The 25,513-nt window shown below is 55.4% G+C and overlaps 2 protein-coding genes across 4 annotated transcripts; one reads left to right on the top strand and one right to left on the bottom strand.

Moving 5' to 3' along the window:
- Nucleotides 1–160: 160 nt before the first annotated feature.
- Nucleotides 161–8,509, top strand: SRMS (src-related kinase lacking C-terminal regulatory tyrosine and N-terminal myristylation sites). Of its 3 annotated transcripts, none has more exons than XM_087749603.1 (9): nucleotides 161–642; nucleotides 2,813–2,934; nucleotides 3,786–3,952; nucleotides 4,905–5,043; nucleotides 5,518–5,676; nucleotides 6,204–6,236; nucleotides 6,620–6,843; nucleotides 7,018–7,174; nucleotides 7,547–8,509. In XM_087749603.1, exons 1-9 carry the CDS (start codon nucleotides 287–289, stop codon nucleotides 7,738–7,740), a joined length of 1,551 nt encoding a protein of 516 aa, XP_087605729.1. In that variant the 5' UTR covers nucleotides 161–286; the 3' UTR covers nucleotides 7,741–8,509. The 3 variants fall into 3 exon arrangements, with proteins under 3 accessions (XP_087605729.1, XP_009471679.1, XP_087605728.1); XM_087749602.1 differs by lacking the exon at nucleotides 6,204–6,236 and having other exon boundaries at nucleotides 264–378; nucleotides 477–642; nucleotides 6,662–6,843; XM_009473404.2 differs by lacking the exon at nucleotides 6,204–6,236 and having other exon boundaries at nucleotides 6,662–6,843.
- A 4,561-nt stretch (nucleotides 8,510–13,070) lies between these two features.
- Nucleotides 13,071–16,150, bottom strand: PPDPF (pancreatic progenitor cell differentiation and proliferation factor). The gene is made up of 5 exons (XM_087749852.1): nucleotides 16,021–16,150; nucleotides 14,847–14,936; nucleotides 13,918–13,995; nucleotides 13,649–13,745; nucleotides 13,071–13,432 (listed from the first exon to the last, which is right to left on the bottom strand). Exons 2-5 carry the CDS (start codon nucleotides 14,899–14,901, stop codon nucleotides 13,321–13,323), a joined length of 342 nt encoding a protein of 113 aa, XP_087605978.1. The 5' UTR covers nucleotides 14,902–14,936; nucleotides 16,021–16,150; the 3' UTR covers nucleotides 13,071–13,320.
- Between the last annotated feature and the right edge of the window lie 9,363 nt (nucleotides 16,151–25,513).

Genomic DNA, 25,513 nt, shown 5'->3' with positions numbered 1-25,513 from the left:
CCTGGCTCCAGCTGTGCCCGGCTCCCAGATGTGCCCGCGGGTCTGAGCGTGGGACTCCTGCCTGCAGACTCATCCCACCTGCAGACTCGTCCCACCAGATCAACCAGTTTCACTTTCAGAAATAGGAAGTTCGCCGGGAAGGACCGGCGAGCGCCCAGACGCGTGTGAGGGACGCGGGACGGCAGCATGAGCCGCCCGGCCAGCAGCATGAGCCCGGGATCGCCCCTTCCTCCAGCCTCAAGAAGTGCAGTGGCATAGACCACCGCATCCACCGCATCCGCTGGGGATGGAGCAGTTTGTCCGGAAGCGTTTGTCCTTCCTGACATCCTTCTGGAACAAGCTCCGTCCCCGCTCTGTGCCGGAGAGCTGCTCGCTGGGGTATCTTGGTTCCGATTCTGTTTCGCTGCACTCGGAGCCGAACTCCATTTCCTTCATCCCCAAGTCCTCTCTCTTTATCGCTTTATACGCTTTCACAGCCCGGAGCGCAGAGGAACTGAGTGTAAGCGCAGGGGACAAACTGCGTGTCCTCAGAGAAGAAGGAGAATATGTCTTAGCCCGGCGGCTGCTGGGGGAGCCGGCCATGGGGTACGTTCCTGCTGCGTACGTGGCCAACCTCAGCCAGAGCACCTCCGCTCACCGGCCGTAAGTATCGCATGCTCTGGACCCGTAGCGGGGTGGAGGCTGGACCAGGGTAGCGTGTCCCTGCCCAGGGAAAGGCAGCGCTCACCCTCTGCGACGGCGGGGAGCACGAGCTCCTCGTCCCCTGCTTTTGCCATCAGCGGTGGTGGGACTGAGAGGGGACCTTCTCTCCCCATGAAGCTCCTGCAGCTCGCAGCAGCCGGGTGGAGGCGTTCACTGCATCCCGGCTGGGGGATGTGCTGGGGGGGCAGAGATGCTGGTCCCTCTTCCTGGGCGCATCACTCTCGCACAGGATGAGGTGGCTCTGGGCTGGGACGCGATGCCGCGGTGTGCACGGGTGCAGTTACAGTGCCAAATAAACGGGCTCCTGCTTGTTCTGGTTCCTCTCCCTCTTGCCCCGCATTAAAGAGAAGGCAGCAGGCAGAGAGGGAGCTGGGGAAGCTTCTGCCTGAGCCCTGCCAGCTCCAAAAAGCTGGGAGCGTGGGGAGAAGCAGTTTGGGTTGGGACCTGCCGGGAAGCCCGGAGCCCTGTAGGGCCAAGCCGTGCCACTGCTGCTGCTGCCCTCCGGCTCCTGCTCATCCGGGGCCAAGGGCTCCCTCCCTGTCGGTGCCTCTCCCACCTGACGTGGAGCTCGGGTTGATGTCTCAGCCCTGTCTCAGCTGGGGAAAGCCCAGGCTCATCATTGCGTAAGGCAGCCTGGTCCCGACACGCCAGGCAAAGCGCCCCGAGAAACTGCTGCTCCCTCTGTGCCAGGCCCTGAGTCATGCTGAGCGACGGCGAGCGTGCAGACAGGGAGGGTGTAATCGCCCTGCAGACTCCCCCGGCACTCGCCTTCCACTGCCCGGGAGCAGGGGTAAAGGAGAGGAGCAGGGGGAGCCTGGGAAGGGGCCCTGAAGTGCAGGGGCAGTGATTGCAGCCAGTGGGATGGGAGAGACCCTCCCTCACTCGCCTCCCTGCCTGTGCTTTGGAGAAAGGCAAATCCAGTTTGGTTTGGAGCGTGCTGGGACCACACCGGTGAGGACCACGAGGTCGGCTCGCTGCTTTAGTCCCAGCACACAAAACAGCTGGGAGGCTACAGCTGAGCGTGCGTGTGCGTGTGCATGTGTGTGTGTGCACAACCCGTGCGCAGTTCGTGTCCAGCCCATCCCCAAGACGGAGGCGAGGGGGATGCCGTGGTGCGGGAGGCAGCGAACGTGCGCGGCTTTGCAGCCGGAGCAAGCCGGAGTGAGCTGCGAGCACGCAGACTCTGCGGAGCCGCAGGTCAGAGCTGGGTGGTAATTTGTTCAGCTGTGTAACCCCATCACGTATAATTTCCTGCATGGCTTCTCAGACGCTGGCAATCCCAGTTAATGATGAAACCTTCAGCTTCTCACGTCCTGGCTGTATTGGGCTGGATGAAGCAGCCTCTTCCCCACGCTCCTGTGTGTCCCACCGAGTCGGGACCCAGCCAGGCAACCTGCCTTTTCTTGCTGGAGATTTGGTGACAAATCTCGGCGCTGCTTGAGCACAGAAGATGGATTTGGCTGGTTCCTCCCTCCTGGCTCGGTGCTGCTGAGGTCCCTGACAGCACTGCCACGTCTGAAGCAGCAAAGGGCAATTCCCAGTGATGTTTTCATTGATGTGATCATGATTTCTCTGATGCTCATGGGCTCTGAGAGCTGGTTGTGTCCCTGAGCTGGAGGTCAAGAAGTGCAAAGTTTTGCTCTCGTGGCAAAACGTGTGGGTGCAACCCCCCCAGAGCATCTTCCACGCAGCCCCAGGTGGCCGGTGCTGTCAGCCCAGGTGCTCACCTCCCCGCTGCACTGAGCCACGGGCGTAAACCTCCTGATTTTGGGACAGAGCAGAGACCTGGCCAGGTTGATACAGAGGTGACAAGACACTGCTGGAGGAAATGGTTTGCAGTCAGCAAAGTTAGAATAAAATGCAACACGTGCGTGCAAAACCAATCCAGTGAAGCAGCCCCAATGCAGGCTGGCAACGGTGTGCATGGCAGCCGCGTTTACAGGCTCTGAGCCGTGGGCTGGCCGCCGTGCCGCTCGCTTGGTGGCTGCTGGGGTGAGCAAAGGGTGGGAGGGAGCTGCTCCCTGGGGGTGCAGGAGCCCCTGGGGTGGATGCGGCCCTGTCCGTGCACCATCACCTTGCACCGCACTGACCCCTCCGCTCTGCCCCCCAGCTGGTACTTCAGCAAGATCAGCCGGAACGAAGCCGAGCAGCTCCTCCTCTCGCCTCCCAACCAGCACGGCTCCTTCCTCGTCCGGGACAGCGAGAGCAGCAAGGGCGAGTACTCTCTCTCAGGTAATTTTGTGGCAATTATCCAGAGAAAATAAGGAACCAGGCTGTTCCTTAGGGGCAGTTCCTGGCTCGGTCAGCACGGCGTGAAAAACACGGAAATAAGTTTAAAGCGCTTTACAGCATCTTGTTAAAGTGAATTGACTGCTTTCTAAAAGAATGGGGAAAGCTAATAGATGCAGGTATGGATTGCTGAATTACTGTGGCAAAGGAAAGTACATTGCTCCCGTCTGGGGTATGAAAGCCATAAACAATTCACAGCGGCTTAATGATGGCTTCGTAGTGTTAACTCCCAGGATTTCATTCCAGCGGCTTTTATCATCTGAGGGTTGTCTAAAAATACACCCCCACTCCAGGTAGCCGGGGCCTGGGCTGCTCCCTTGTCCAGAAATCTGAACTTAGGGAGTTTCGCACCAGGCAGCGCTGGTACGATCTGGTCCAATCCACATAAAAACAACCTTGAGGCATTCACGGCAAGCCCCGCATCCCGCCCACCGGCCCCCCGGGCTGCGGCATGCCTGCAAGAGGTCCAGCCGCTACTGGTTTATCCACCTCGAGCAGCCATGAACTCTGTCACTCTCCGAGCAGTTCGTTTGCGTGGGGGATTATCCCTGCTAATAAAGCATCATCTCTCCAGTCCAAACAAGCCCCCACACAGGAGTTTTCTGAGCCAGGAGGTGGGCACAAAGGGGGTGATAGGGAGTGGGATGTAATACCCCAGGGGCGAGTTGGGTTGCTTTAGGGTGAATTAATAGACCCAGTGCCTGGAAAGGAGAGAGGGTGAGAGCCAGCAGGGAGGTGGGAAGGAGCCGGTGATTGCACGAGCTGAGTTTTCGCCCGCCTGGGCTTCCCCGCAGTACGCAACCACATGAAGGTCAGCCACTTCCGAATCTGCAAGAGCCCTGGGGGCAGCCTCTACATACAGAAGGGCCATCCCTTCCCTGACATGGAGGAGCTCCTCGCCTTCTACACCGAGCACTGGAAGGTCATCCAGAGCCCCTTGCTGCAGCCCTGCAGCCCCGCGGTGCGTACGCCAATGGCGCAGCTTGGCCAAGGTCCCAAAGATGTCCAGGGTGGAAAAAAGGAAGTAGAAGTTAGGGAAAAATAGAAATAATTAGTCTATCCATTTGGGATTTGAGCTTTGTTAAGCTAAATTTAAAATACACCATTAGGATAGCTGCCAGCATCACTTTTTATCAGCTGTGTTAAAGCCAGGGCATGGCATTTATATGTATTTTTGACCGGCCAAAATGCCTAGGCTTTTCTGAAACGTCTTCTCCACATCAAAGGCTAGAAACTGCGTTGTTACAAATCCCTTTGATACTGAAGCTGGAAATACGTGCGCTTCTGATTTTTTTTTCCTAGAGTATAATAAGACCACATTACTTTTATACAGTTTTCATGCCAATTAGCGTGGCACTCATAAATCCCATTAGAGTATTCATCCCAAATTTCCAACTCATTTCCTGATTAGAATTCCATACACCGATTATGACTTAGAAATAACAATTAAACATGTGAATAATTTGGAGTGAAATGGAAAGGTGTAAGATAAAAGAAATGCTTAATGAGCTGAAAGTCTAAATCAGCCATAATATGCAATAATATTCATTTATTCATTTTTGTTTATTGGTGGAAATGGAGAAAAGCCACCTTTGAGGTCTGATGAGGAGTGAATTATGACTTGAATTCCTGATATTTCATGTAGTGTCCAAAAATCTCCCCCCTTGCACACATTGCCTCCCAGCAGAGGTAATGCAGGGGATCCCCATGGGCTTTGTGCCCCCCAATGAACATTTCGCAGAGGGAAAAGCAATGCACAGGCTGCAACACCAGTGCAATGCAGGTGGTGGAGCACCATGTCCTGCTCACTCCTCTGTGGCCACGGGGCCTTGGTGGGCACCAAGAGGTGGTGCAGGCTCCACCAGCAGGTCCTGCCCGTCCGGCTGGTCCAAGCATCAATGCCCGTTTCACAGACCCCCCCTGAGAGGGACAGCTGGGAACGTCCGCGCTGGGAGTTCACCCTGCGGAGGAAGCTGGGCGAGGGCTACTTTGGAGAGGTGTGGGAAGGACTGTGGAGGAACACAGTGCCGGTGGCCATCAAGATCATAAAAGGTAGGTGGAGAAGCAGGTGTTAACACTGGCCTACTGGGTCTCTCATTCACTGCCACATCGTTCACCCCTTTTAGTTTCCTAGTCCTCTTGGTCACTGTGTCTGTCTTACCAAGCAAACTGTGGTAAGACCTGGCAAGTAGTCACTGGACTACTTCTGTGTACCCAGCTTGGGCTTCACCTTTATAAAATGACTCCATCCAGTAGGTTTGTGATAAGTCACATCAAGTCAAGTCCAATGGGTTTGTGATAAATCAAGTCCTGATGGGACTATGATCCTGAAAATGGGATCCAAAGCCCTGTGGAAAACTTCTTGTGGCTGTTTGGATCTGAGACACAGGGTGTGCAGACACGAACTTTGAGAGCAGGGGTGGGCTGTGAGGAGGAAAAAGGTCCTCGTCCCAGTTGGAGGTGCTGAGCTCCCAATGTCCACGTGAGAAAGTAGCTCACAACGGCTGTGTTGGCTTTCTCCCCCAGCTGACATGAAGGCAGAAGACTTCACCAAGGAGATTCAGAACCTGAAGCGCCTGAGGCATGAGAAACTGATCCAGCTGCACGCCGTCTGCTCGCTGGATGAGCCCGTGTACATCATCACTGAGCTTATGCGGAAAGGCAACCTCCACAGCTACCTCAACAGTGAGTACCGGTGCCGGCACCATGGGGAGTGGGCTCCTGGGGCAGTGCTGCTCTGCAGGTGCTTTTCATGCCCTGGAATGGCCCTACGAACCCAAGTGAGGACCCTAAGAGAGAGGCAGCCTGGTTTCCACCCTGCTTAGGTCAGTGGTAATGCAGAACAATCCAAGGGCACTTGGTGGAAGTGGTCTTGGGGTCACGCAAGAGCCAAAGACACAGTCTGGCGTGATCCTTTTTGTGTCCATGTGGGTTGGGACCCTATCACTCCCTGGGAGCCCAACTGTGCTGGTAGGAACATTCATCCCTCCTTCTTCACCCACCATGGGCTGCTAGCTCCCATCAGTGGACAGAAACCCTTCTGCTGTGCTTGGGCAGCTCTGCCTTTGTTAAGAATGAAATGGCCAAACCTCCCCCTGGGCCCAGCAGCATGGTTTTGTTCACCTGCAGAGCTGGTCACTGGCTGCGGTCCACTCATTACCTGGCCATCAGTTTATTTTTCTTGGCCTTTCTTTTCCTGACCCAGTAATCTGTCTTGAAGGGAAACAAGACAAACAGCTCCCACCAAGACCTGTTTTTCTACTGGGTACACCCCCCTCCTCCCCTGCACTGACCTCATTTTTGGTTGGGGCTCCAGCAGCGTTTGGTGCCAGAGGAGCTGGAGCTTGCAGGTAGGATGGGTTGAAAGGCTCAGCTGGAGATCTGCATGGTAGAAAGTCACCTTTAGCTTTGAACGAGCCACAGACATCTGTGTCCTCCTTGCAGTGCAGGGTGCTCTTCAGAGCTCACCCCAGTCCCGTTCTTGAGGAGCACATGGCTGTGCTGAACTTCCCACATGGCACAACCAGGACAGTTAGGCAGGACCTCCAATTTGAGGTTTTACATGTTCCCCTGGTCCCACGTTGCTGGCACAGGGTCTCCTTCCAAACCAGAACACCCAAAACAGATGTTGCTAGACTGCGCCCAACACTTGGATCGTCTGGGTTAACAGGTCCTGAAGGGAAGTCCCTGGACACCTCCCACCTGCTCAACATCGCCTGCCAAGTGGCGGATGGGATGAGGTACCTGGAGGAGAAGCACATTGTCCACCGGGACCTGGCGGCCAGAAACATCCTGGTGGGAGAGGAACTCACCTGCAAAATCGCCGATTTTGGACTTGCCCGGCTTCTCAAGGTTGGTCAGTGGGATCCTGTGGTCCCTCCCATTATCCCAGACCACCAAACTGCCCCATGCTGCTGCCGTTCCCCTGCCAGCCCCTTTCCCAGCCCACAGCCCCACCAAAGCCCTAAAAGCAGCAGCTGGGTTCATCATACCATCCCTCATGACCCATCTCCCATTGCTTTTCAGGATGACATTTATTCCACCAGCAGCAGCACCAAAATCCCGGTGAAGTGGACAGCCCCGGAGGCAGCCAACTACCGCACCTACTCCCTCAAGTCCGATGTCTGGTCCTACGGGATTCTGCTCTATGAAGTCTTCACATATGGACAGATCCCGTACGAAGGTAGGGCTGCCAGCCCCCTCCAGCGCTGCTCTGACCACGTGCCGGGCAGCTTGCCCATGGTCCCCAGAAGCCAACATGTCACGAGTTGTTATATTGTCCCTTCCACGAGGGATGTGGAAGCAGCTCCTAGAGCATGAGCAAGTTATTGTCCACTTTGGGAATTGCTTAGAGGGCATTTCAGTGCTTGCAGAGTGGGTGCAGGAGCTGGGGGCAGGAAGGTGGTATGGACTGGATGATCTCCCACAGCCTCTCTCTGTGGCAGAAAGACACCATTTCACAGCAGCGCCAGTTGACTCTTGGCCCACTGCAGGTGTACCTTCAGGGCATCCTTTGGGGACATTAGATTCAGGGCCATCTTCTCCTTCCTTGCAGGAATGACAAACCAAGAAACCGTAAGGCAAATCACCAGGGGCTACCGCCTTCCCCGGCCCAGCTCCTGCCCTCCCGAGATCTACAGCATCATGCTGGAGTGCTGGAGCGGCAACACGGAGGAGCGTCCTACCTTCCTGGCCCTGCGGGAGAAGCTGGGCTTCATCTACAGACGGCTGCTCAGCTCCCTCTCCTGAGGGACCCCTTCCACCATCCTTCCCGCACAAGTCCCTCCAGGCCAGCTCTTGCCAAGAAGCTCCTTCCTTCTGGTTTGCCCTGTGACAGGGCTCCAAGGAAAGCACATCTCCCCCAAAACCAGCCCATGGTCCCTCTCGGTCAGGATTCAGGGAAGTGGCCAAGGGAAAAGGCAATGAGTTGTAGAGAACTCATTGCCAGCGCTTGGCTGTGTAGCAGTCTGGAAAAGCCCCGTGGTAGTGAAGGCATCACCCAGAGTTTACATCTTCATTCAGCCAGTAGGGTGGGAGGTCCCTGCCGCTCCCCACGCCAACGTGAAGGTTTGCAGTTTGTGTTCAGTTGTGGCTCCGCTTGATTTTTCTTGTAGTGTGTGTCCGGTGTATTTATCAATAAATGTGTGTGCATCCATCCACGTGAGTCCTTGCAGGGCATCGCTGGATGCTCAGCCCTCTCCATGCTGCTCCCCTCCCTTCCCAGGAAGCAATGGTTTGCAACCAGTCCCACGCTTGCAACCACAGATATAACCATCTTGGGGTCTTTTTGGCCTCTGTTCATCCAGGTGTGCATTAAACCATGTGCCTGTGCCAGCCCTTTCCCAGGCAGCAGCCCTGCTCCCCCCGAGGCCCCTCACAGGCAGCTCCTGCCTGGGCTGCTCCACTCTGGTTCCTTCTCTTGCTCACCATCATGTGGTTATTCTGAGAAAAATGTATATCTGGGTTCAAATACTTAACGCCTGCTTAGCCCAGGTGCAGGCAGCACTCGGTAAAACATTGCTTCACCCTGTTTTGCTCTTCAGCAGAGCCATGGTGCAAAGCCAAGAGATGCTCCCACCACCCCCAGCTCCTCGCCGAGCCCCTCTCGCTGGTCCTGGGCTACAGCAAGGCAGCAGGACCTTGAGCCTCTTGCCCCCCGTGAGCTGAGGGGAGTGTTTGCTCTGGCCAAGCACCTTTCCCCCCTGCTGTGCACGCTCTCAGAGGCTGGGCTGGCCTTGGCAGCAGTGGAAGGACTCGCTGAAAGCAGCCCCGGGAGCAGTGCCAAGGCCTGGGGCTGGTGCAGGCAGCCTCGGGCTGGCCCGAGCGGGGCTGCTCGAGCACTGACACACTCGGGGCACCGGTGGTGGGGAGCATGTGCCATGGGTGAAAGGCAGCTGGGGCTGCCTGGATTTAGGTTTCCTCCTGACAAGCCCATTTTGCCTGTTCGCAGGAGATGGGGGGACCGGTAGGACTGAAACAACAGCAGGGTTGGACTATATAAAGTTAATAAAGTTTATGCAATACTCTCCCTGTCTGAGCAGCATCCGTGCTGTGCAAAATAGCAGAAACAAGTCTGGCTGTTAATTGAGCAAGTCTCTGTGCACGAGGGGCCTGGAAAGGGGAGGTGGGAATGTGGTTTAGATGTGTGATAAATTGTGATCAGGCCACGCTTCCTCTGAAGCTCAAGCAAGGGCGAGGCGGCTGCTGAGCCCTTGGGTGCTGTGGCTGTGCCCCGGGAAGGTGGCAGCTCCAGGTTTGAGTGTTCACAGCTGGAAAAAGCAACAGGTTGGGTTTGCCATGGTGTTTGCACATGGTTGCAAGAGGAAACCCTCATCTTGCAAAGCATTTTGCAGCCTGATCAAACACCCAAGCAGAGAGCACACGTATGCACAGCCCAGGTCCCCTCCTACGAGAAACTAAAGACCGAAGCCGTGTCCGGCTGGTGATGGACTTAGTGCATGCCAAGAAAGGGCTGGCACGCTTGGGGTGCGGGCACGGCAGGGCTGTTGCAGCAATAAAGAGATTAAATTTGCAGGTCTGGCTGCCACCAGATGGAGCTAAAAATTAAGCAGGAGAAGGGTGTGCGTGGGGTGCCCATGGCGGTGGGGCTGGCGTGGGGAGCAGTGGTGGATGGCCGGGGTCCCTCAAGAAGCCGGCGGGGCTGGCAGGGCTGCAGGCAGCCCTGCTGCCTGCACCAGCCCCATCACACGCGTGGCCCCAAAGCGGCTCGCTCTGCTGCAGTGATGCCATGGTGGGTGGTGTGGAGGGGGGACACGGGGACGTGGCGCTGCCCACAGCAGCTTTGCCTTCCTCCTCTGCAGCTGCATTAAAAGCCGATCTGCTGCTTGGGTTTGCCCTCCAGCACGGTCTGCTGGGGTTTGGCATTTCTCTGAGTCATTACTTGCTTTCTAAAAGTAGACAGAGTTGGGGATGGGGGGGGGAGCCCAGATTTTCTCACCTTCTCCCAGGATCTCAGCCTGGGCTGGGCACTGCAGCTCCCCTAAAATCAGGGTTGCTACAGGGACTGGGCTCTTCTCGAAATCCATCCCACAAAGGCAGAGCTGCTGGGACCCCAATCCTTTCCAAACCTCTCTGGGGTGGGCATTGCAAATACTGTTGTTAAAGACATTTGCCTGCTCTGGTTTCAGCCTGGCACGTGTCCCACTTGCAGCTTCAACTTGACCAAGTGGCATTTGAAAACAGCGTCAGGCTCATGCGATGTGTTTGAGCTGCACAGTTTGTTTCTATTTTTAAGGTCCCACGTTGGCCTTTGGAGGGTGAAGGGGAAGCAAAGCTGCTGGAGGAAAAAAAAACCAAATTCCCCAAGCAGCAAGAAGCAGGCAACGAAAGGAAATATTTCTCACGCCAGGGCTGCGGTGAGATCTCCTCCAAGGGCAGCGGGGTGGCACGAGGGCCACTGCAAGGGCCGAGAGGGAATGGAAAGCACCGGCTATTTTTTTGCCCAAATACGTGAGTTAATCAACAGTCAAAACACGGCGTCTCGTCCAGCGGCATGAGGCAGCGGCAGGGCAGCAGAGGAGGGGACGTCCGTCCCCCGTGGGGGCTGGTGCCACGGGAGGTGGGTGCTTGCCCCTCCGATAGCAAGCCCAATGGAAAGGGGGATGCTTAGGGAGGGGTATGGTATATAAAGAGCCCCTTTGCTTGCCTCACGTCTGTTGCCCAACGAACCCCTTGCTGCCCCATCGCAGCGGGCAGCCCGATGACCCAAGACACGGGCAATCAGCTGGCAACAGCAGTGGGGATGAAAAGACCACAAAAATAAACGTGCTTGGCTGTCAGATGCTTTTCCTAAACACGGCTGAGTGCCTCAACGGGGCAAGAAAGACCCTGCAAACACCAGGCACCCAAAGCGACCGAGGTGCTGCCGAGGTCTTTGCTCCTGGCCATGCCATGAAGCTGCCCGGGAGCACAGTCCGGGCGGGCCACGCTCTCCCTGTTTTTTTCCCTTTTTTTGGCCTCCAGCAGAGCAGCAGCCTGAGTCTGTGAGACTTTACAGACATTCAGAAAAATCCCCTTTAATTCATCAGGGCTTTTTCAGGCAGTTTTGCTCTGCTGGACAAGGAGCCGCTGGCCTCAGGGCAGCCACTCACGGATGCTGCGGTCCCTGCTGTAAATCCAACCTGCCTTGCAGCAACGTGGGAACGAGCTTAACCCCCATGCAGCATCCAAAAGTGGGATGGAGGAGCATTGATGTGCTGGTGGCATCGCAGCAGGCGGCCGGAGCAGCTCACCCAGCGCTGGGTCAGGCCAGAGAAAGTGCCCAGCTGAAAACCAGGGATGCCAGAATTTGTGCCTTTGCTCTGCCACAGCCTCACCTGGGGACAGTTGCTGGGTTTGACCCTCCACGATCGCGAGACCAACAAGCAAATACGGCAATATTGACTTTACCTTTATGTGTCCACACTTTAATCTGCAGCTTCTAAGGCTGCAGGCTTGAAAAATATATTTGTCTCTCCAAAATCTGGGGCTTCTGCTAGGAACCAGCAGCAGATGAGACCCCGCTGCTCCCCCAAGGCATCCCGGGGCGAGCGGCAGCCAAAGGGGTTTGCTGCAGCATGCGAAGACCCCTGAGCAAAGCTTGCTGGTATGAAGCAGTGCCACAGCCACCCTTCCCAGCTCTCCAGCCAGACAGCACGCCTCATCTTGTCTTACTCAGAAAGAATATTTTTTTTTCCTTGATTTTCCTGTGTTTTGTGAAGTTTACAGGCTGCCACGTGCCTCCTGTGAGACACAGCCACACGTGCGTAGGTGCAGCCCCCGCAGCAGTGGCCAGCACCAGCAGTTTGCTGCCCGGCTGGAAACCACGTCAGATCAGTCGTGGGGTGATGATGTGCTGCTGCGGACATGGAGATCACCCGCAGGGTGTTGGCAGCTTTGGGGGCCCAAACCGTGCACCCAAGGCTGCTGGCCCGGGGCAACCCTCTGCAGCCATTCCCTTTGGATGCACACATACACAGGGGGAGCGGAGGTCCCAGTCCTGTCCCGGCCTCTCCCAGGGACAGGGGGGACACAGACCCTCTGCCCTGATGACAAGGACTGCTGCCTGGAGATGCAGAGGTCAGGGCAAAGCTCACACAACATTTTTCCCTACCAGCAACAAGAAGCGAAGCTGGAAACGACGCTGGATGCCTCTGCAGTGAGGACAAAAAGCGAGAGCAGCCACCTCCCGCCTGGCTGCTCCCTGGGCCAGGCAGCGGGGAGCTGCCTGCACACAGCTTTGCCCTTCGCCCCTGCCCGCGCGGGATGCCGGCGGTACAAAGTCACCACTCAGGGGTCCCACGGCCCCCGGCTGCCATCGGGGCTGCAGCACCTGGTGCACGCAGGCACCATCCCATATCCCATGCTGGGGCTGAAAGCAGACCGGAGCGGGAAGATTCAGCATCTTTAAATCCGCCCCTGCCAGGGTTTTGTTTGCCTCCAGCAGGAGCAGAGACCTTGCCCCCCTTGCATGCAGGCACCTGCAGGCTCAGTGCTTTATCGAGGAGCTCTATCCAGCTATCAGGCAGATCACAGATGGGCCAAACAGCCAAGTTGACTAATTCAAGGCAAAAATCATCCAACACGCCACTTAGGGCTCCCCAGCCCAGTGCACCCCCAAGCTGCCATCCACACCATGCGCTCCAGCCTGACATCAGACCCACGAAACGCAAGCCCTGAGCAAGCCTTCTCTCTCCCCTCGGTACAGAGGGCTCACTCTGCACCCAAGTCCTTCCCCCAGCCCTAAGCAGACCCGGCTCAGGCCCTGGCACTTGCTCCTACCCCAGGAGGCACCGGAGCAGGGCAGGGCAGCAACAAGTTCAGTGCCAACAGGGACAGGCTGTGCAGCCAAGTAAGGAAGAAAGGGTGGGGGAGGCATTTGCAGCATCGCTGCAGCTAAGCCTGATCCTGGTCACATGCAAAACACACACGTACGGGTGAGTCACTGGCATGACCGTGCCATCCGCCGTCACCAGGCCCTGCTGGAAGTGCTGCGGTCGGACTCTGCGCCGTGTCTCGGTACGGCCCCACCAACATCTGTGCTGCTCTGCCCTCCCACCCCAGATGTAGAACAACCCGCAGCGTTTTAAAAGGCTGCTTGACTTTATTAGTTGCCGTTGTACAAGTACAAGGTAAATAAAACGTGTTACCGAGTCTGCGCAGAAAGCGTGTAGTTGCATTAAGAAAGAGTAAAAAAGCTGGTGTGGGAATTGTCAGGGGTTTGCTGCATTTTTTTATTACAAAGCAGCACCTTTGCCTTGCAGCAGCCTGCCTACTCTATGGGGGGGAAGGGGCTGTGCCCGCCAGCGTGGAGAGCAGCCGCTGACCCACTCATGCCGAGGGCCCGAAGCTGGGCTCGCTGGCGTGACGCCTCCGTCCTGCTCCTGGGGCCGGCACCAAGCCACACGCCATCGGTCCTGTCATCACCTGCAGCGCTCCCAAGCTGCAAGACAGAGCAGAGAAAGGGTCAGGCCGACAGCAAGGCCTTGCGCTGTCGCTCTGCATTTATTTCTAACGCAAAGGAGTCGGTGCCCCAGGCATGAAGACATGACCCATCGGGTCAGGATGCTCCTCGGGGGACGCAGCAGGAATGTCCCCCGCTGCCCTGGGTGCTGCACTGGCACTTCCCCGCATCACCTTGTCCAAGGAAAGCACTCACTTCTCCGGGGACTCTGACACGGTCGTCATGGCCGGGTGAGTCGTCTTCCCGAAGAAGAAGCTGGCCCACCAGTGGTCGGGGTCGGACTTGGGCAGACCTGGGGGACAGTGTGTGCCAGGGAAAGTCCGGGTCAGTACAACCCAGGCAGCCCTGCTACCACCCTGGACACATCCCACAGGAGAGGCTGGGTCACCTCCAGTAGGATTTGCAGTGGAGGGGCCGGGAGCAGAGTCCCCCCACGGCCCCAAGCCGGGACGGGTGGCACCTACCCGGGGGGTGGGGGATCACCTCCCCAGAGTACTCCGAGCTGCCGCAGGAGCTGTTGCTGGATGTGGAGCTCAGGCGCCCTGTGGAGAAATCACGGCCATCAGAGCCAGCACTGACCCTCGGTTGTGCCCTGGAAAGCAGGGCACAGCCTTGATGTGGCCGTCCCGGGGGTGACACGGCTCAGTCTCATCACTACCTCGCTCCAGTACTTGCCCAGCTTTAGTGCCAAGTCAATAAAAACCACTAAGAAGGAAACAGTGGCGAGATGACAAGTTGGCCAAGAGCAGGTAGCAGAAAAGCACCTGAGCACCTCTGTAGGAAAACATTTGCAACCCCAAGACCATTATTTAAGGGCTTTGCATCTGTATGCAACACTTGGGAGGCCTCTGCAGATGACTTGAGGCCAAGAAGATGCAGATTCCTGCACATTATCCATGCAGTTTTAGTCCAACTGCTATAAGCCTGTTACTAGTTTCAGCTCAAGGGGAATACTTTAATTCCCTCTGGTTTAGTCAATCCATTAAACCAGAAAGTCTCTCCTCTAGAGATGTACCAGTAGCTGCCATTGCCCAGACTGGGTTTGCAGCTCGTTTCCACAGCAATGGCACAAGATGCATTTGAAGCCGTCCCCTCCCCTCCCCTACAACCTTAATAACAAGCGAAGGAGATTGCAAGACCCATCTCCAGCTGCCACAACTGGGCAGGGGCTGCGGTGGCCCAAAGGAGGGTCCGAGCAGCAGGAGGGATGGCTGCTGGCTGCCCCCCTTTCACAGCACGGAGCCGGCCAGCTCTCGTGGGGCTTCAGCCGAAAGCACACACCGGAGCCCAGCTTCATCTCTGCTGGAGCCACAGCCCCCTCGAGCCTGGCAGAGCACCCGGCCCGCTCACCCACCGCCCCGAGCCCGCCCCAGCCCCGAACGCGCGCCCTTACTTCTGTAGTAGTTGTGCGTTGCCATGAGCGAGCCGCTCGATGGGATGGATGCCATCGTTCTCGATCTTGGTTCTTGTGCAGATCTAAAACCTGCGAGCAGAGGGATGGTTGTCGCTGCAGAGGGGCCGCGTCACGGCCCCCGCAGCCCCCACCCGCCCGGAGCCGCACCTGCGCCTGCACACGAGAAAGCTGCAAGAGCTTAAATGGTACCAGTGTGATTTCTCAAGAGATTTGACATGCACACCCTCACAGTGGCACGGAGGCTAGTGCCCATAGTGCATGCATGGGTTAAATCCGCAGCTCTACAGCTCTGGCTCAGAGCTACATGCAAAGCCAAAATAATTCCCTCGAAAACGACTGCTTGCACAGAGCACAGGCCTGGCAAGTCTGCACCTGAACCCCAGATGGGTGTTTTGCTTCCGTGCAGAAATCCAGTTCCCCTCACAGTATCAACAGTTGGGAGTTATGAAATCTCAGGCAGAGATTGCATAAGTAGCGAAGGAGTGTTTTGCTCGGGGCGCATACCGAGGGTTTTCGTGCAAGGGGTTCCAGCCCCAGCCTGTCCCCGGCAGCGCCTCCGCAGCCCCTGAGCTGGGGGCAAACCTGCCTGCCTGCCCTGCACCCTCACGCACAGCACGTCCGTCCCCCCCCCGCAACGTCTGCTTCCAGCACGGACAAGAAGATTGCTCTCCCTGGCCCACAACGTGCCCAGTTCCGAGCTGGAGAAATGTTTTTCTCCTCCTGGTACAAAGCACCTCCCTGCTCAGATGCTGACTCTTCCCATACTCCGTGGTCTCATCCCTTCTTGTTCGAGCAAGCAAAGGTGCCAACTGCCAGCAGAAGCCACAGCCCCTTGGGCCTGCAGAAGGGCACCGAGCCCCACCGTCACCCGGGCGTCCAGGTCCTCCCCAGCTCTTGATGAGACTTTCCCTGGTCTAACGATGCACCCACTTGTTGGGTGTCCTGCTACAAAATGTCCTCCGAGCGCTGAAGTCCCCGTTAATGCAGTGGAGAAACTGAGGCATGGAGCTGTCTCCGGTAAGTTTCACCCCAAAGGGACTCGTTGCAGCCTTGCGGTTCACCCTTTCCAAAGCAACACCCCCCCTCCCTCAAATTCCTACGGGCCGCTCCGTTCACCCCCCCACCCGGGGCTGCAGGCCCGGTCGCAGCGCACCTGGGCTGGGCGGCGGCGGGGTCCGGCGGGCGGGCACTAGGGCCGCGGGGGCCGCTCGGTGGCGGCGGCAGCGTCCGCTCCGCTCAGCACCGCACGGCCTGAGCCGCGGCGCTGCCGGCCCCGCCCCCCGCCCCGCCCTTATATCCCCTCGGGCCACGCCCCCTAGGGGCGCTCCGCCAATCGGGGTGGGGGGCGCGGCAGGGCACGCCCCTTCCCCGCTGAGGGGCGGGGCCTGCGCGGGCAGGGTGTGCGCAGCGCCGAGCACCGGCGGGGCGGCCGCGCTCGTCCTCGGGGTTCAGCGGGGGGGGGGGAGGCTTTAAAATTAGTGTATAAATGAACAAATTAATGAATATGGACTTGAAGGGTTTCGGAGCTGCCCGGGCTGTATCGATCCGGGGGGAAAAGGCGTTATTCTAGAGGGAAAAGTCCAACCGACGCCGATGTACAACGCCTCCGGATTTGGGTACCGGTGTAATGCTGTGCAGATGCTGTTACATCAGCCGCCGGCATGGCAGGGACGAGTGCCGGAGAGCCAGGGCAATGCCCTGTCCGCTTGAGGAAAGCGACAGAAAATTGCTTTCTGTGCGGAATGGAAATGCGGTTGAGAACACAAAGGGAGTCCGCTTTTACGCGTCCAAAGAGCGCTCTGGAGGGAGGCGAGAGCCCCGCGTTATCTCCGCAAAAGCGGTTTGATGTTTGCTGTAGCTAAAGTGTTACTCATTTATTCTCTCTCCCTAATTCAGTAATGCTTCAGAGCAGAGCGCGGCAGCCCAGGCATGCCGAGGGCTTGCAATAAAATCTTGCAGTTTGGGTGCAGCTGCGGGAAACGGCGTTTTTGGGGGTGATGCTCTAAGCCATTTTAGGGTTTGGAGACAGGAGGGAGCCCATTTCCCAACCTGGACTGCTTCTTGCACAAGGTCTTCATGCAATGGGGTTCATTCCTCCCCCAGTCCGTGGGTTTTGTTATTAAGCCAGTTATTCGTTAAGCACTGGGGCAAGCAGCCAGCTTCAGGGGAGCCAGCGCTGGGTCGCTCCAGGAGGACGTTGATCTCCCCACGCAGATCACGGGGCTGCAAAAGGGCCGAGCTGCCCCTGGGGCTGTATTTCTCAGCAGGGCAAGACCCCCCGGCACGGGGACGCTCCGGGTGACCCGTGTCCCCAGATCCCCCCGCCTGGCCCACGCACCGAGGCAATACTGCTGCCATCACCACTGGGACACGCTCCCAGGAAATCATCCAGGACAGCTTCAGGGAAAACCTTGGCACCACAAGGCTGTAAATAAATTGTTTATTTTCAAAGTCTGCCCCAGAGGTTTAAGGACCAACACAAGAGCATGCGTGATCCAGCTCGAGACCAAGTTGCTCCAGCTGTGCCTCAGTTTCCCCATTGATGATACTGACTCAGCGCTTTCCAGGGAAGGAGTTGGCTAAAGGCTGTGATGGACTTTGAATATATGAATCCCAACAGGCAGTTTAAACATCCACGTGGCTGTTTTCATGCCCAGCATTAGGCTTCGCTTTTGTGCCTCATGATCAGGTTGGATCAGTGGTTTGATTTCGGGGTCCCTGGGACCCCCAGGCCAGCATTCGCTCCCAGGCACGCCAGCTGCGAAGCACGGAGAGCTCTAGGGCACAGGCTCAGAAAATTTTTCTGGCCCAGAAGGGAAAGACAGAAAGACTAAAAATTGTGTCCTTCAGATCTGAAAAGTCACTTTTGTTTTAGTGAAGCCGGTATAATTGCTCAGGTTCCTCCTCAAATCCTTCCTGAGACATGTATCCCTGCACCCTAACTCCCTCTAGTAATCTACAGAGCAATAAGAGTATATTGATATAGAGAGTATATTTTATAACAGAGTATATTCTTCCCAGCGGGTACAGGATGGCTTTGTACCCCACCGAGCCTGAGCAGGCTAATTGCTTTAATTAATGATAGAGCAGAGGTGAACGAACACTTCCTAGGCCCTTTGTGCAGCAACACCACTCACACCCACGTTTGGGGCTGCTTTTTAGAGGATCAGCTCATTAAGCAGATAGCAGCGAGGGCGCGAAGCTGCGCCCATAGCAGTGGGGGATGAATCGGGGCTTCGCTGGTTCGGCGGGGACCAGCCTCCCGCCTGCAGGAACTGCAGCCTCCAGCAGAACGTGACTTGCTCTGCTCTTCATCCCAAAGCCAGATCCACTTTGCCTTAGTGATGCAGCGGGAGCAGCGCCGGTGGGACAGAGCAGCCGGGGGGATTGGTGGAGCATCCAGTCTGGTTTCCCAGGACGAAGCCTGTCCTGGGTGTGTTGAAGAGAGGGGGATAAATTTCATTTGTATTGATCAAGAATCAGTTGTTTTAAAAGCAAGCAGACGACAAGATTTGGATAGATTTTCTCTTTGATTTTCCTCTAATTAGAGCCTCTGAGTTGACTGCGACTCTCCTTACAGTTTACTTTTGAGGAAGGTTTCTGTGTTTTCCTTTTTTGTTTTTTTAAAATCTGTGTCCCTGGGCTCCATGTTACAGCTGGCAACAGGCTTTTGTTATCTGCTGGTTGTGTGTGCCGTTGGGAAATTGCCTTTCATGTCACATTTTGTACTTGACAGAAACACCTGGAAGCCAGCAAAGGCTGCGGAGCTGCCTCGGGACACTGCCAGCCCTGGCGGGACGTCCCAGATGGGTGCTGGCTAATGCTGGGGGATGATGGGGCACCCCAATGCCCAGCCAGTGAGGGTTAATGCTGCTGCCAGATTCCCTCTGGGGATGTGACATCCCAGTGGCTTCAGGAGTTTGGTCAATGGTGAGAAAGTCACCCAGCAGCCCCTTCCCCACCACCCTGCACCGGAGCATGCATCAATTTTTCCTCCCGGGTAAGAAGGCTGCGCTCAATCCCAGCACAGCAGAAATGCAGACTTGAGATCTCTTATAGTGCTACAGGGCCTGATCCTGCACCGCTGAGAGTTTTGCTTAATTCCCCCTCTGTTGAGGAGGTCTCGCTGCAGAGGAGGGAGCAGGCACGACCCGTGCTCAGGCTCTGCCCTCCTACTCCTCCCGCGCTGCATTTTCCCGGCTGCGTTGCTCAGTGCCAGGTTTGGAATTCGGGCCGCGTCCGCCCGGCGCAGGCAGCTGCTGCCACCTATGGATAAAAAACATCCAAAATGTTCACCCCAGACACTGTATTAGGGGCATCCTCAGCCCTCTGCCCAGAGCCTTTGCAGCCACACTGAGGTAAAAGCAAGAGTGGCTGCAAAACCAAACCCATGTTGACGACCGACACAGACGCCTGGGCACCTTCCTCTGCCTGCACAGGTTTAAACTGGAAAAGGGGATGTCCTGGACATGCCAGGGGTGATTTTCCTTAAGCACAACATAAGCAGCGTATTTTACCTGTTGGCTGGAAATTGTGCTCTGCCTTTCTGGGATATCTGCAGCAAAGAGACCCAAGTGCCACCTTGGCAGGAGAATAAACCAAAATCAGATTGGGGCATGCACCGCTGTCCCCGGGGTGATGGAGGCAGCTCTGCTCTCCTCATCTGCAGTTTGTGCCAAGGGGTGCAGGCATCCAGGGCTGATTTCCCAAAAATTCCCCCCAGAATTCTGACTCTGATCTAAAAAAATGCAAATTGTGGAGAGAATTAGGTAGAAAGTCACAAACTGCCTCATTTGCCTATGCAAAAGGGGTGTCTCCAATTTGGAAAAAGCAGTGAAGAGAGACTACCGCTGCTTGCTGTAATCCAGAAGCTTTAGGTGAACTTGGTCCCACGAGTTCCTGACTTTTGGCCCATCTATTCCTCTGGGCAAACTGGAAAATCGTCTTGCAGAACCCAGCAGCGGTGCTGAGCAGGATCCATCTCTCTATAGAAAACTCTGAGACCAGCATCTCCTTTGTGGAATCGCGGGAGATTGCACTGCCATTCAGTGAATTCAAAACAAATGCAAACAAAGTCCTCGCCAGTATAAATCCTTGGGCTTTGGTGGGGGTTGGTTCACCAACAAATTTTCTCATTAAGTTCCCTGATACTTATTTCTCCCTCTGGATGCATCCAAATCTTGTGCTGTTAAGCCAGGTATCTCCATTAACAGCCCTTCGACTAAAGAGATCAGAAGATATGAGCAGCCAGGGCTCTTTTCGCTCAGTGGCTGTGGTTTAGTAAGAAAAGCCATCCCCAGAATTAATGCAGACTTTTCGTAACTCGGAGATGTGCACGGCTGCCAAAACAAACACATCAATCTGTTGTAGCTTGATACGGCACCAGGCTTCCTTGCTGTAAAGCCAGTGCAGTCCAGGAGCTCCCTAGCATCCTGCAAACAGCATTAAACCACAGGGCGGAGGCGTCTCATCTCACTTGGGCTTGACCTAGATCAGGGCCTGTCCCCTCCTCGGCACCTGCGGAGATTTACAGGATCATCTTCTTGCAGCCCTCGCAGATGTTACATCCAGACGTCAGAAATGTCAGGGTGTCCCTAAAGAGATGCATTTGAAGTGGTGTTTTTCTCCTCCCCTAGAGTTAAAAAGGATTTCAGAGCATGGAAATGTCTGTTCTGGCTGCTTCCCGGATGGACAGCGGCTCGGACCGAGCAGTTTTATCCTCCACAGCCTCCTTGCTGCCAGCAGCATCTCGGAGAGCAGGAAGAAATAGAGTAGCAATATTAAAATGACAGTGGGAAAGGTGAAGAGCAGTGCAGGAGTGAAAATCTTCAGAGGAAATCCGAGTTTAGGGGAGGACCTGCTGTGTTTGACCTGGGGATGTGCACCCAAGGGCGTCTTATAACCCCTGGGGTGCTGCTGAGCTCAGAGAGGTGGGACGAGGGAGCAGCGTCGGAGGGTGCTGGAGGAGCTGCATCCCGCAGGGATGAGTTTCTGATAATTTTATCTCTGAGACCACCACCTCTCTGGCTGAATTTGGGCCAAGAGCCTGCAAGCTGCATAGAGGGTATGTGTGTGTTGTGGTTTCTTAAGGAAAGGGATTAAAAATCAGCCCAGCCTGCCAGGCTGATCTCTGTACCAGCACCCACCGAGGCCGGCTGGAGGGTGAAAGGTGGTGGGTGAGTCCCTGGGTTGTGTGGGGCTCCCAGCTCATCGGGGATTTATGCCACACGCAGAGATTTTGCTTCCCTGCGTCGTTGCAACAGGATTCACAGCTTAAGGTGCCACTGACGGGGTCAGGTAATGCCGCCGGGGGTGGCCCAGCTCCTCCGGGGCTGCCCCGATGGCCCCGGCGCCTCGCACCCTGGGGACACCTCTGCATTGCTTTCCAGTCTAAATGCTGAGCCTTAGCAACGTCTGCTGCTCGTATGTGGTATTTTAATAAAGGATGGAGAGTTATTAAGGCCAGTGAGTTACCACCAGAGGATGGATTTCACCCCATGAACACGTGATGTCCAGCTGTTATTAAAAAGTGATTAAAATGAGAAGCTGTTCTGCTGCGCTCCCAGGGGAACGTGGGCACCGGGAGCTGACGTGGGAGCTGTCTCGGCACCCACGGCTCCGGAGGCTTTCCATGGCAGAGCTGAGTTTTAGGTGTGAATACCTACAAAGCCTGGCAATGGGGCATGGCTGCTGCAGGGTGGAGGGATTTCCCCGTCTCGACTCCAGAACTCAGCCGTTTGATGGGAAAGGGGTTTCTGGAGGAGAATCCCCATGGCACACCTGGAGCCATGTGCTGCCGCCCACACCCAGGGTGGACGGGGACCGTTTTAAAGGCCTTTAAGCATTGTCCCTTCAGCATTGCTACCTCGGATCACCTCGGGCATCCAATGGTTATGGCTACACCAAAACCCCGGGGGGCAGGTCCCGGCGGTGCGAGCACAATGGTGGGTCCTTGGGTGCAGCCTGGTGCAGCCCGCCTTGCACAAGGCATGCTGCTGTCCCATCAGGGGTGACACCAGACACCGTCCCCAGCTGGCCGGGTGGCTGGAGGGCTTGGGCATCTTGTTATCACTTCCAAAGTTTATTTTTAAACCTCTGGCTCCAATTTAAAGGTATGAGCAGCATGCGCTGAGTGCAGGCCCTCAAAATACTCCCCTCCTCCTTCTTCCCATGCCTTTCTGTCCCATCATTTCTGTCTTCATCTCCCCTCTCCAGGCTTACAGCATGAGCATGAGCTGAGAAACCTGCTCACATTAAATATTTCATGAAATCTTCTCCTGTTTGGTGCCTTGGGCCACCAGTGCTGCCAGGCAAACACACAGAGAGGTGCGACACATCAACACGGGGGCCTGGAAAGGGTGACCTCAAAGCCAACCCCATGTAAACATGCTCTAGAAACCTCTGGGAGATGAAGCGGGGAATCCCATCCCGTCTTAACCCCAGTTAAGATGGGGTTTAACTGAAATGGGAATGCCTGTTTTATGTGCACCAGCTTTGACACTTGGAATTGCCATGGGATGTTATATAGACGAGGCGAGGATGGCCAATGTCTTGGTGTTCTGAGCTTGATCACTTCCAGCAGATGGTAAATGCTGAAACATCTGGGTGCAAAGCCTCTGCAAAGCCTCCAAAACTGGTGTGGAAGGAGCTGAAACCCTGACCACGGGAAGAAGGAAACCTAACAGCGTTCACCCCTTCCATAAAGCTGCCCCTTGGAGGACAACCGCTGCCCTACACGCTCTGATCTGCTTTACTGAGGGCTGTTGCATGAAGCCAGCATGAGGCCTTGCATTTCTTCCTTTCAGGGAAAATACCTCTATTGCTTTGTATGAGAAGAAGGAAGAAAATAGCGATTTATAGCCATTCCTGTGTCCAGCCCTGACTTTTCCCCGGCCAGAGCAGGGCGTCTGGAGCGACATCAGGGCAGGCATCCCTTGTGGCTGCTGTCTGCTCTGCCTAAACCCCCGCCTTCAAAGGAGACCTGATGCATTTTATAGAGACAAAACCACAAGCGCTCAGTTAGCTGAACGCGTTACTCACGGGAAGAAACACCCCCAGCGCGAAGGCAAATTCAGGCAGGCAGCCTGGGGTGTTTGCATCCCAGATACATACAAATTACCGGCACTGCGGATTATTCACTCTCCCAGTCACACCGTGCGGGGCCTCCTTCGGAAAAAAAAAAAATCTCAATTATTACGTTTGGGCAAATGGGAATTTTAGCACAACTTAAAGCATCAGATCCTCACCCAGGGGCTGTGGGGCTGGAAGGGGTTGAGGTGATGAGGAAAGGGGTAATAGGCACCTGCCATGCGTGTGTGCAGCCTGCCCTTCCCTTTGGGGGGGTCTCCATTTTCTTGAGTGATCCCAAATAATTTGGTGATGTTTTTTTGCAGGGGGGATGAATCAAGCCTAAATAGGATGTACAGGAATTGTTTCAGCTGGGACCTGAATCTGAAGCCAGATGGATGGAGACGAGGCGCTAAACTTCAGCCGCCCCCGGATTTTGCCTGCTCAGGTCTCTTTTATTTTACATAGCTGAACATTTAAGGACAGATTGCCACTGTTTTCCAGGAGGGAAAATGGTTCCACTGGGGCGTGACAATCGAGTTTGATGGTCCACAGGGACCGCAGGTGTTCAATGAAACCCTTTTCTCCGGGCACCGGCCAGACCTGGGCACACCGCTGTGGCTTTAAGCTTCTTGGAGGCCGGGCGTAAGGTGGCTTAACCGAGCCGGGATTAGCCAGGTCTGACAGCCCTCTCTCTTACTCGTGTCCCATACTATTTATAGTCCCACGGGCTGTCAGCCTCTGTTTCATTGTAGAAGTAAAGCACAGTGCACTGCCCGTTTGTTGGTTTTTTTTTCCCTGCCTGGGAAAAGGGGTGAAAATTCAAATTCTCTTTCCTGGAGAAGGAACGGAGAGAGGAGAGCTCCATCACACACTCGCCTGACCCAAGCGGCAGAGGGACCTGGGATTTACTCCATCTCCGCAAAGGCTGAAGTCTTGATTAGCAAACGCAGCCTCTGCCCCGCTGAGGGCAGTTCCCAGGCTGCCTGCAGCCCATGTTTAAAAAGGGGAGATTATTTCTTGGCAAAGCACTAAAATATGGGTAGGAAGAATAAGGGATTTATGTACCCGTCCCTCCTACGCGTTATCGCACTTGTTGTCTATCCCCGGCACATCCAGACCTGGGGTAACACTACAAAACAAGGCTGGGTCAATCTCTTTAAATGCTGTCTTAGAGCCTTCCTCTTGGAAGTTTCTTTTTATTTTTCCTGGCACTCAGTGCATTTTGTGTTGCGCAAGGAATGCTGCATAAAAGTAAAAGATATCTTTCCTATCATATTTCTAAGAAAATACCAATGAACTATAACATTCATAAAAAAATAGTCTCCCTTTAAGCATTAATGAGAGGTTAGTGACATTTTAATCTACATGATGTATAAGTTTTTAACCCTTAGAGCATGAAGGTAAGAGTACCTTCCTAAGAGTACCTAAGAGGACCTGATTTAGCTGTTAAATTCACTGGAAGGATGGTGTGGGCCATAAAATTGGCCTGGACTATTACATAGCTTAATTCAAAATTAGCTTTCTTTTGGCCTATATTTGGCTTTGGGACACAGAAAATTTTGCATTAGCCCTGCAATTGCACAGCTGACACAGGTATAAATATTCTGACCACTACATGTTATTTTTTTTATGCAAAGAAAGTTTCATGGTATTACTGAAGGAGATTACTTATGGTTTCCTTGCCCTCCTAGGACTTGAACCCCATCTCCCATTAAATGAGATGATGTTAATCAACCACAGATTCTTGAGCAGCCAACATACATGTTGGAGGTGCAGAAATCTGTTTTGCTCTATTTGTCCCTTGCTTTGCTGTTTGCTCCTGGGCTAATGCGTCTCCACCGAGGCAGAAATGTGGGTCAGTGCCTGCGGGGCTCTGCCCAGGGACACGTTTGCCCCGTGTGCCGTGCAGGGACCCTTCTCCTCCCAGCACGTGTGGGAAACCAGCCCTTCTGCACCACTGGCCCCACTGGGAGCAGAGCAAGGGCTGTGGTACTTGGTGGCCCTGGGCCCCTGTCCAATGCCCGCCCTGTCCCTTCACCCCCAGGCTGCCAAGGGGGACCCATGGGAGTCCAAGCCCCACTTGGCCTCCATCTACCCCACTCCCCCTGGACCAGGATTTCCATCATTTCCCCTCTCTTCCAAAAAGCCCTTCCTTCTGTCTCATTCTATCCCTCCATCTTCCTCCCATCCCTCTATCTCCAGTCTCGCCTTCTCCCCAGTCCCTCCTTCTCCCTCTCCTGCCTTCATCTTCCATCCCTACATCTCTTCTGTCTCTCCATCTTTTATCCCTCCACCTTGCTCCCATCCCTCTATCTTCCATCCTGCTGTCTCCCTCCGACCTCTGCCTTCCATCCTTCCATCTTCCCGTCCCTCCATCTTCCACCCCTCCATCTCTCCCCCACCTCTCCATTTCTCCCCTCCCTCCATTTCTCCCATCCCTCCATCTTCCCCCCATCCCTTTATCACCCACCCTTCCACCTCCTTCCCATCCCTCCATCTTCCACCCCTCCATTTCTCCCATCCTTCCACCTTCCCTCCCTCCCATCCCCGTCCCCCGTCTCTCTCCCCCCTCCCGC

The sequence above is a fragment of the Nipponia nippon genome, unplaced genomic scaffold, assembly GCF_047370975.1.
Source record: "Nipponia nippon isolate SJK-2023a ecotype South Korea unplaced genomic scaffold, ASM4737097v1 scaffold_13, whole genome shotgun sequence".
Classification (NCBI taxonomy): domain Eukaryota; kingdom Metazoa; phylum Chordata; class Aves; order Pelecaniformes; family Threskiornithidae; genus Nipponia; species Nipponia nippon.
The sequence above is the reverse complement of the archived record's forward strand: the minus strand, read 5'-3'. Positions and strand labels throughout refer to the sequence as shown.